Source organism: Macrobrachium rosenbergii, chromosome 44 (assembly GCF_040412425.1).
Source record: "Macrobrachium rosenbergii isolate ZJJX-2024 chromosome 44, ASM4041242v1, whole genome shotgun sequence".
NCBI lineage: Eukaryota > Metazoa > Arthropoda > Malacostraca > Decapoda > Palaemonidae > Macrobrachium > Macrobrachium rosenbergii.
The window spans coordinates 28,381,442-28,393,040 of NC_089784.1; the positions used below are offsets into that span (position 1 = coordinate 28,381,442).

The following is an 11,599-nucleotide window of genomic DNA, read 5'->3' on the forward strand; positions in this document are numbered from 1 at the left end:
CTGCCATCTGGCATGAAACATTACTTTACCGTGCTAGTCCCAGCTTTTGTTCTAGAAATAAAAGCCAGGCAAATCTGTCAGCTCGACCACTGCTCAGATAGTTTTGCACATGGCTGTCCTGTAATATAGCAGCTGTGTGGACTCGAGTACCAGCATATACGCAAAGGCCGAAAATAATCAATAAGCTTCCAGCAGGAAACGCCGGGTGATCTGCTACACAGCGTCCCTTAATAGTACGCATGCGCAGAGAAGAGGCTCCCCCGCTAGTCGTTCCTCTCCATTCATTGGTCAGAAAATTACGATAAGTTCAGGGGGAGTAAGAGTAAAGGAGGGTTTCCATTGGCTGGCAGCGTCAAACTGCGTTTTGATTGGAGGAGAAGGGCAGTGAGTAAATGTGAGTCAACCGAGAGGAGAGGCCGGGAGTGTGAGTGTTGCTCGGCCACAGCCACGCTGACTTTACGGGAGGGCAGGTCATAGCATCCGTTGTTGTTAGATTATTTTTCATTTTCCTTCCCTCTCATCCCTCAAACGGATTTCTCATCCTAATGGCTGAACAGGAGATGGAACAGCAAGACTTCACCGAGGACTACAGCGGTGGCGACTTTCAAGAAAACGGAGGAGGAGGCGCCAACGAAAAACCGGATTCCGGAGAAGGAAAGGCGAGCGATGTCCAAGACAGCGGCGCGGCGGACGCACCCGGCAGGGATGACGATAGGTATTGGATGGTGTCATTCTCTTGCTTTTCGTCTCTTCCTATTTCACTTCCTAACACTTCTTTCTTTCTTATCCTGGTTTCCTTTCGTTAGCAGTGTAGTAACCCCCCGTTCCTCCCCATTTAATTGCACTCCATGTACTTTTACTTTTTCGTTTTCAATGTATAAATTGGGCGGCGTAACTTCAGATGGGCCTCGAGTGGCGTCCATTTTCTTCAACCCCCAACACCTCCCCTCCCCATCAATATACCACGTCAAACCGACCGTACCACCTCTTTGCTTTTTAAGTTTTATTTTCTCTTAATACAACATTTATTGCTACTATGCCTTCCTCATAACACTTATTTAAGTTTTTAAGTTGACGCCAGGAGTTTTTTCATGTACCGTTCCAGCAGTAAATAGCGATGCTCGGTTGACATCCGTTACATGTTGGGGGTTTTCGACACGTGCGATACATATACATATATATATATATATATATTATAATTTTTTTTTTGTACCTTACGATTCATTTTACTGTACGGTGGGGCATCACCCAAGATATGTCAGTTCGGTGGCCGTCTCCCGATGAAACTGGATTTCATAAATCAGATAGTCTGTCGAAGGGGTTCTTGGCTAACCCTACCGGGTAGCATTCGTTCATAGCTCCCATTGATATTAATGAGACATGCTCAACCGTTATGCCAGCAGCTTTTGTGGTTCTAACCAGCATTTAGGGCCAGAATACAGTGGTAGGCTGTAGGCCTAACAGACTTATGCCCAAAAAGGATAGTCCAAAGTTGTCAAGAAAGCGTAGGCTTGGCTTTGCGTATGCAACATTGTCCTGACCGATTGCAGTAATGGTGCATGTGATAGGCCATCCCCTTTTTGATGGGTTTTTCATGGTTTGAAAGACACCATGGAACTGTGCCTACAGCCTACATGTACTACCTCAGGCAAAGCTAGGCAAAAATTTCTGGTTAACTTTTGACATTCTGCCTTGGGCCAGGTGTAGCCGTGTAAGCCGATCATTACCCGGTTATATTTTTGTAATGCTTTGATATAACAGATTTTACTTTATATAATTTTGATTCCATGCAAAATACCCTGTAGCACTTTTTGCCAAAGGGTTGTTGGGAGTTATTCCTGATTTTCATATAGCCTTTGTTTGCTCACTAGCAATGCAGGATGACAAGTTAGCCTAAAGCTATCCTATTGCCCTAGGGCCATGGGTTTTCGGCACTCCAAAAAAAAAAAAAAAAAAAATTGGGTGCAAGCGTGCTGGTGGACCAAATTTATTACCTTCAGCTGGCTGGGCCTTATAGTAGGCTTCAGTAATGAATCAAGTTAGAGCACTGATTGATTTCTGTGTAGAACTAACAGATGTTTTGCACGTGCACAATACAGATGGTTGAAATTTGCCATGCTTTAAAGTCAAGGTGTAACCTGGTTTTATCTTTAAAGAAAAATCAAACTTAGAAGTTAAACGTCATGCATTACAAAACCTTGGTAGTATTGCAGGACAGTACCACAATAGTTACAAATACCCTGCCCATAAGGTCTTCTCTTCCCTTGTGTATGGCATACACGTTGCCAAGGTTATGTCTGCCATACGAAGAACTAGAGTTCAAAAATTAGGATTGTACGCAGTAGACATATAATAGACCTTTTACCTATAAATGACCATGTGTTTTGTAAAGGCATTCTAATACATGAAAATTTGAAAAGATGTGATCATCCAATAGCAATCATATCCTTTTTTGAGGGGTGCCAGATGTACTTTGTGTAGGGAGCATGTATGTGGTAAGAAATTAACGATCACTTATCTATTTTTTGGATAATTTTTTTTGTGGTCAGCAAAGTGTAATTGATATTCTAAAAAGGCCTCAATGCAGTATAAGTTTTCAAAGGCTGTTGGTAATAGCTTAATATCACTGTGAGAGCCTATTGTAATAATCAACAGAGAATTCTAAACAGGCATGCAACTGTTACTCAGTTATGATTGATTGGGTTGTAGACAAAAAATTTTTATGCTTTGTTCTGAAACTAGGTAGGATGTAACCAAGGGTAAGCTCTAATAAATTTTTAGCTACAGGAGAGTGCAGAGGGGTTTCATACCCATCTCATTTTTTTCTTGGTTAGTGGCATCAAATAACAGATGAAAAGTCAATATGGATCCCCGCCACAGCCTATAGGTTGAACGTGTTATTGTGCTGGATGATTGCACTCGTTTAAATGCTTTGTGGGAAACACATGGTCATAAACTATCCTTGGTATTTCCAAATCCTTTGAGTAGCTGGGTGCATCATTTTTTGAGATACTCCTGGCTACGTGTGATACAGACTGACACTGAAATCCAGTTCATTGGTTAGTGGCCACAGATAAGCATTGAGCTTGAGTTTTGCTCTACTGATTTTGTGTGCCTTTGCTGCCACCATCATAATTCACAAAGAAACTAAACCATTATCTGGTTGAATTTCTCATTTAAATAGGCTAGCATGAGAATATATTGATAATTATGTATTGCATTAATCTTGCTTTTCTGAGTGAAGTGTTTGCGTTTGTATTCCTAGGGTTTTTGTGCAGTTTTCCTTGCTATCGTGTAATCGTAAAAATGCTAGCCAAGATGGCATTTTTTCATGGGTCTTTAAATGTTTTGTACGATTGTCCTAGGTTGCTTAAATGTGGTAATATTTTGTCTTCCTTAAACCTTAAGATTTTTTAAATGTAAGATCATGTGACGAATCGGAGTTACTTGGTAGCAAAGCGTTTTCAATGTGCATGTCAGTCCCCCCTGCTATGAAAAATTTCATTATGTTGCCTATGAGCTATGGTTGACAGTGGTGCGCTCAGTAAAGTAGTCAGTCCCCCTCACTCCTGTGCTTAGACTCTCCTTTATACAATTTAGCTAGGACATCTTTTTTATTGTGTACATTAATTTACTAAATATCCTGTACTGTCCATGTTCAGAGGTTTTTCCCATTTGCTATAGTAAGAGAAATTGTATGAATGGCTATTTTACATAGCTGGTGAATGCCAAGGGTGTAAAGTTACTGAATTGATATCGACAGGTAATGCTGGATATTTGTGTCGAGGTCAATGGTCAATGAGCCACTTGAAGTTGTAACTTAGGTTTATTTCTGTTGGAGTCCTGCCTTGATCACCTCGTGAAACTTGCCTCAGGGGAATGGTATACTTTACTGTACTTCTTTTCTTGTAATATAAGTTGTTAGAGTAGAGGTATGTGAAATTTTGTTGAACAGCGATGTACATTTGCCTTTACTGTAAGTTTGTTCAGGATTTCCCAGATTTCAGTGCATTTCTTCAGCATATTGAATTCAATGACCATTGCGTGTGTGAAAGTGCCTTTGGGATGATACTGTGCATTAAATGCCTTTTGGTTTAGTTTTTAAGGTTAAGAACTTGAAGACCCTCATTCATACATTTCTTTAGATTTATGAAATGGTATATCCTCTGAACAATCTTAATTTTTATCCTTTTGTTTTACTGGTAGTTTTTCTTTTCTATTAAATATGCAGTACTAATTTGAATATTAAAGAAAGTTGGTAAAGTAAAACACTTTGGTAAAGTGGGAAAGTGATTTTTATGTATTTGTAGTTATTGGTCATTTTGTTTTACTGTTCAGCATATAATACTATTTTAAAGCCCTTATGCATCTGGGAAGTTATTGATTTGTTTGAAGGCTGTCTTTTAAATGCTGAATTCATATTAACTGAATTGCTTTGAAGAGTTGATATGGACATACTTTGAAACAGATAGTTCTTAAACAAAGTAAAGTGACTTCAAAGATGTATTTTGTTTTTTATTCTGAAAGGAGGATTTCCAAATTTTGCTTTTTCTTTTGTTTTGGATGCAAATCACTTTCCTCCTCGTCAAATTAATCTGCCTGAAAGCTGCCCAGTTGCTGTCTTCAAATCATCATGAAGGTATAACGTAAGCCGGGCACCAATGGGCACCTTGCGTCTTGATCCAGCTGTATGTTCTCTCTGAATTGCCTAATGGTAACGTAACGAGGTAGCGTAAAAGAGGTAACGTAACGTCTCTAGGGAAGGTTGTGGTGGTGCTTTCCACCCCTATGGACTAACAAGAGACTCCTCTTTTCTCTAGGTGGCCGCTACTTCGGGAAGAATGTTGCCCTCTTGTAGTGCACGGCGACGACGACAGGGTATTTATCTTGTTCCTTGTGGTCCAAACATCTTTTTTAAGCAAAGGTTACCTCTCCTGCCCTGTTTCCAATTTAATAAGGTCAACTGTCGTTCTAGGCGAATGTCTTTTTATTTGCGGTATTAGCACTAGAAGCATTTTCATCACAGTTGTAATTTTTATTCCCCTAACGTTTTTATTTGTGGTTGTGTTGCCCAGACTATTTTCAGAGTTAAAAATATCTAAGGACAGGGCAGTTGTAATATTGCCAAGTATCTTGTCTGTCCTGCTGAAGTGGGTTAATGATTTGCATTGCTGCCTTCCTAAACTTCACGCTGTAAGTGTCTCACACCCTAAGGTAAAGTACATTCACTCAGTCAATTCACTCTTTTCTTTCTCTCTCCCTCCCCCTTCAATGCAATTGTCAAGGAACTTACACCAGTCCTCTATTTCAGGAAACTCTTTGTTGGTGGACTTAGTTGGGAAACGACAGAAAGTAAGTGTAATTGTTATGCATTTCTTAGGTTTAGGATGAATAATGGGTGGGGGATCACATAATTCAGAGCATAATGTAACTTCCATAAACAGTATAGTAAGCCGTCAACTTGTTAAACCTCTTTGTCAGCTTTATTTTAAATATTTCTATTTTTTACTACTTTTTGGAAGGTTTAACTCCTGAAGCAGTTAGAAAGTTCTTGGAATGTATATACACAGTTGCCAGTATAATGGTCCTCTGTCTGTAGACAGTTTCACACAAGGTAACAAGTATAGTCTAGGTATAGTGGAATTTTAGTTTTTAAGATATACTGTTGTAGAAGTTTATAAAATATTAACAAGCAGTTGTTGTAAGTTTCATGGAGTATTTCATTGTATAGTACTTCCAGAACCAAGCACTTTAGTGTTAGGTGTGGTTTTATTATGAGAATTTGAGTTTAATATCTCATTAGCAGTAGTGAAATTGTTTGGAGAAATGAAGTCATTTGATTGATTCATGTAGCTTTGGTGATAGCCGTTTTCTTTGCATTGTAGAATTAGGTTTGTATAAACTGTTCACTAGAATGTATTCTGTATACTTATTGAGCCAGTATGCTTCAGCTCTTGGTAGAGAATTTTTATTTATAAGTTTCTCATAAGATTTAAAATGGTTTCTGAATAATTCTGTTCATTTAGTAGTAAATCTCAATAGGAATAATCAAAGTCCTTTGCTATGCTAGTGGTGGGACTGAAAAGTAATTTTGGAGACAAATGAAGAGGAATGCAGTTAGCTTTTAAAAAACTAGTGCAATTGACAGGTTTTGAAAATTTCCTTCAATAAAATAGAATCATTACCCCATGGCCTTCAGTGAAGATAACATGGTGGCTTAGGGAGGTATATTTTTCTTATGACATACTTAATTACTGAAGATCATAATCAAATGTTTAAGGGTACTGTTGGCTCATACGTGTGAGAAATATTTTCAGGGAACGCTTGTTTAAGCTATTTATTACTTGAGAGTGGTGAAGTGATAGTGAATATTTTTTACCAAATACCCTTTGTATCCTTTTTGATGTTGATATTTATTTCAGCTGAACTCCGAGAACATTTCAAAAAATATGGCGATATTGAAAGCATAAATGTCAAAACAGACCCAAACACAGGCCGTTCGAGAGGGTTTGCGTTTATTGTTTTTAGCACATCCGAAGCCGTAGATAAGGTGAGTTTTGTTAATATTGTATGGTTATGATATTGACTGTACACATGATTAAGAGACTAGTGCCTTCTAAGCTTGTAATCTTCAATAATTGTGTATTCAAGCTTGCTAACAACAGTTTTGTTTTAGGTTATAGATGCCGGTGATCACGTTATAAATGGAAAGAAAGTAGATCCCAAGAAAGCAAAAGCACGCCATGGTAAAATCTTCGTTGGTGGTCTCAAACCAGAATTATCAGACGACGACATAAAATCCTTCTTTGGACAGTTTGGTAACATTATCGAAGTTGAAATGCCTTTCGACAAACAAAAGAACCAGCGCAAAGGTTTCTGCTTCATCACATTTGACCAGGAAGCCGTAGTGACAGATCTCCTCAAGACCCCAAAACAGTCCATTAATGGTCATGATGTAGATGTCAAGAAAGCCACTCCAAAGCCAGACTCCATGATGCGAGGAGGAATGCGTGGAGGCATGAGAGGGCGCGGCGGAATGAGAGGACGTGGCAGAGGATGGGGACAAGGCTGGAACCAAGGCGGCTATGGGGGTTACAATCAAGGAGGTTACGGTGGATATGGTGGCTATGGTGAGTTTTGAGCTGTTTGGTTGCAAATGAATGGTCTTATTTGAATTAAATGTATTTTAAGATTGAAATACATTGTAAATATTAGTCAGGTTTTGCATAGTTTTCAAAGATGACTTGTGAAGCCTTAGAACTGTATTGTTGGTTTCAAACACTTCATTTTGCAAAGGTGGCAGCACTTACATTATAATTCCATTTTGCAAAGATTCCACCACTTAATGCTTGTTCTAGTTTGTGATGTTCATCAAATGAACTGGATTTACCATGTCTCCATGAATTTGTTGCAGTATATCAAGATTATGTGCCCTTTTTTTGTCCAACTAGAATCTGGCAGTACAGTCCTTTCTGTATGTGCACTCGATTGATGCATGTGTACATGAATATACCATGGCTAAGCAAGTACATCTCAACACTAAGAATGTTGAAGTTTTTCTATGCAAACTGACCTGAACTATTTTTGTGAATGTCATAAGGGACTTAAATGGTCTGAGTAATCAGTTCACTCTTAGATGCACGATTTAAGTCTTATTGTGGTTCTCATTTTAGGTCTTCATTAGAGTTGATACTTTGGTATTACAGGGTGGTAGAGTGACCATCCTGTTATGTGTCTGTTGTTTATATATTATTTTTGGTACCAGAGGCTGATGGTTTTTATCTCTAGTTTCATAATTAGAGGTTGGGTACTCAGGATTATTTGAGATTACTAAGACTAATTAATTTTGAGTTAAGTGAGGAAGATGTGTAAATATGACAGTGTGTTCATAAATTGCTTGGTCTGCCTTAGGATAGTAATATAACTTTTGTCATGTACAGTTATTAGTATTATGGTCCAACTAGGCCACAAGTTAATTTCTAAACATGCAGGCACTAACAATTAGGAAGAATTTCAAGGGGGTCCAAAGGGATACTATAAAAACCAAGTACTGGTTTATATTGTCACATCAGCCCTGCTGTGGTGGCCTACCTCTGTAAAGGGAAGAATGTCCTCAACAGTTTGTCCCTGTTAAAACCATTCTTCACACTGTTGGTTAGAGGTAGCAGAGTACTGTTATTTTGTTATTACCTCTTGCTTGCTATACTAGTGAACAATGTAAGATACAGGAAAGAGACACTGATGTTAGTTTACTATGCAAACTTTAAAATAAAAGAAGTTGAAATACTGTACTACTTTGAATAGCCCACGTGATACAATCTCTGTATGTATGGAATGTAAAGTAACATTCAACACTTGAATTTTCTGGTGTCCAAAATGTAATTGACAACCAGTGTCCTAAGATGTGGAAACTAACTTGACAAGAAATTTGATAAACTTTCCATCATTTTCAATGAACCAAAGTACAAGATATTTAAAAACCAGTGGTCTAAATTTTAACTGATGGAAGACAAATCCTTTGGGCCTCCCCTGGTATAGCTAAATGAATTAGCTTAGTGGTGTGGTCAAACTACTTGATATCAGTAAGCCATTTCAAATGAAAACGGGAGTTTGCTGATGTGATAAGTAAGTGTTACATGTAATTGTCCTGTAAATGTAGAATCTAATATTTCTTTTGAATTCATTGGTCAATAATCACATATATTCTGATATTCAAGTAGTCTTATGCACTTGAACAGTGACTTTCAAATATAGGTTAGTGTATTTTGTCAACTGATGGTTGCACTTACTTTAGGTGGCTATGATTATGGCGGCTACGGTGGATATGGTGGTTATGGTGATTATGGATATGGTTATGACAACTACGGGTATGGCTATGGATCTGGTAATTATGGTAAGTATCAGGCTCGTGTTTGTATTCAGCAGTTGAGTGCATGTGTACAATCTTTTTGTGGGGTAGTTTTGTTTCCATAATTTTCAGACTTAATGATACAATCGTTATTATGCAGTTGTTGGTAGGTGGTAATGAAACTATACAATCATTATTATGCAGTTGTTGGTAGGTGGTAATGAGAAGTTACAAGGTCAGAGTATAAATACAAAATGTATCCTGGGTATGGTTATGTTTGTATGACTTTAATTTAGGAAAGTTTTTTAACATTTTAGGGGGAGCGTTATTGTAAGTGTATTTTTGTGCACTTCTGTAAGGCATAGGATCTAAATTAGGCGAGGGTTGCCATGTTCAAGAATTTCAGATAAGTACTACTTGTCATTAGCATCAGAGATACTTGTCATTGTCAAGTCAGCCAACCAATCTGTTTTAAATCAGTAGTACAGTATCATGGATTCTGATGCAAGGGTTTTTTTATATTAATATTTTTGTTCGTTTAAAGAGTGAAGTAGGATATTACCAAACCTTTTAAGCCCTTTTTGTTTAGGTGGAATGCTTGCCTTAAGCTTATTTGAAGCAGCTTTATGCTCATACTAGCTTTTTAGTTTGACCTATATGAAATGCAGTCTCTCAACTTGAGAGAGCAATACTGGGTTGGGTGAGCAGTCTGTTTTTGAAATACTTTATTGCAGAATGGACTCTTTAAAACATTTTTACAAGTACATAGTTTTTATTTTTTTTGTGCTAGGAGAGCAGGAAATCAAACTTGAAAATATTGTGCTTTTTGATTAATATTTAACCATGAATGATAGCCTTTTATTTTTTGATATTTTTTTTTGTTTAAGGTGCAGGTTGTTTCTTAGTAATGTAGTAATTGGAGGTAATTGAGGAGCACAGTTGATATGTTTTGGAGAATTTTATTGTCTTTATCACTGCCATAATGAACTGGGTGGGTGTTTTGTACATTTAAGGTAACATAAGATGATGTTAGTAGTGTAAGGTTGTTGTATCCTCTTTCTAAAGTTAATCTTTTATTCAAGTTTGATTTTTATTTCATGATAATTGGAAACTCAATCATGTGTAATTGTAGTTAATATTGCTGGGTCATTTATTAGTTGCTTAATATATTTTTTACTTTTAAGATGTCTTTACACAACAAAAAGATTACAAAGTAGGAAAATCAGTCACTTTATTTTCAATCACTTGCATGACAACTTTGAAAAAATTTATTCAAGTAAATTTATTTTGTGACCTAATTTGACACACTTTTATATAGATCCCTGCATGTTGACCCAATCTAGTTTTTAGTTCTCGATGTGATGTGTATAGTTAGTAGAGTCATCCCATTCATTTATAATCCAGTTTGTTAACATGCTGGGGTCAAACCTGTACTTTTAGTCGTTCACCGAGACTCATTATTTATGGCATTGTTGGCTCTTACCAGGCGGGCAAGGGTACGGCGGGGGGAAGAGCCAGCACGGGCGTCAGCAAGCGCGGCACCAACCGTACTGAAGGACGATACAGCTATAACGGTGCTTCCTGGAATGGGGGCATGTACTAGCACCTACCCTACTCACTCCTCCTCGTCAAATCTTCAACTACCTCTGGTTTCGTGGTTCCCTCGATGAACGTTGTGACAAGCCAGACTGGAAGATTTTTTTTCATTTTTGTGTTTTTATCATTTTCATTTTGGGTCCAGTTGCTGATGGTTAGTACATCGGCAGTATATTCGAAGGCTTCCATCCCTGGGATGCTTTTTCTATAATGAACCTGTAAATGTCGGGAGATGTGTAGGGGTTTGTTCCAGTGGAAGAATAGCCTTCGAAGTTTTGGTCTAACAGGAGGTATAACAAAGGCAATTAATTGTGTGCGAGCCAGCCGTGGGAACAGGTTGAGTGTCGTGGACTTTTTATAATAGTGGCACGCAGAGTTCCTGCTAGTGTTTCCCTCCCATCCTATTTTTCTTTTTGTATGACTTTGTTTTATTTTATTTTTTCCAACATTGCCATGATGTTCAGCATAAAAAGTTTTAGGCCCATTTAGTTTCCATCTTCAAAATTTGTCTATGCACATTGTTATAATGGCTGCCAGTGTTTCTTTATCATCATACCATTGATTTATATTTTTTGTACATTAAACCAATATACATAATTAGGATTAAGTATTGTTTTATTGAAGTACCTATGTAATAGGAATCTAGTACAAGGATTTATTGAAACTTGTATAAAAGAATAAAAGTGTATCTTCATTATTGTCTTGTATTTTACCATCCTATGGTGAATCAATGTAAGTACATGGCTTTATGAAGTGATTTATCTAATGAGACAGTTTGAAACTGATGAACGTTTGTTACTGTATCGTATGAAAGATTCCATTACTACTGACGTCTATTGGTTATAGTTTAGACAGTATGTTATAGCTTATAATGCCAGCAGCTTTTCGTAAAGTTGTGTGTGTTTCTTAATTGTGACAGAATTTCGTGATCCAGTTTCTTAAAATGTCCAGTTAACTGAAAAATAAGGACATAATTTTAGTGCTCTGTTTTTTTGTTTTGTTAGTATTCCCATGTCGCAGACTTGTCTTTGGTGTTTACTGTTTACACTGCCAATTCATTCGTTCCCCTTGTACGTGTATTTTGATCCTCGCTAAGTTTGGAGTATTTTATGAACCAACTAAACTCTGTACAGGTCTCTGAGTGAAACTGAGCAA

General features: G+C 37.5%; 1 protein-coding gene across 2 annotated transcripts; it reads left to right on the top strand.

The window, feature by feature from the left end:
• The first annotated feature begins 283 nt into the window (after positions 1-283).
• LOC136829464 (RNA-binding protein squid-like) lies at positions 284-11,139 on the top strand. 2 transcript variants are annotated; one of them, XM_067088169.1, is made up of 6 exons: positions 284-715; positions 5,312-5,352; positions 6,423-6,550; positions 6,677-7,130; positions 8,795-8,893; positions 10,335-11,139. In XM_067088169.1, the coding sequence occupies exons 1-6, from the start codon at positions 546-548 to the stop codon at positions 10,400-10,402; spliced, it is 960 nt and encodes a 319-aa protein (XP_066944270.1). In that variant the 5' UTR covers positions 284-545; the 3' UTR covers positions 10,403-11,139. The 2 variants fall into 2 exon arrangements, with proteins under 2 accessions (XP_066944270.1, XP_066944269.1); XM_067088168.1 differs by having other exon boundaries at positions 8,795-8,891; positions 10,322-10,596.
• Positions 11,140-11,599: the final 460 nt, after the last annotated feature.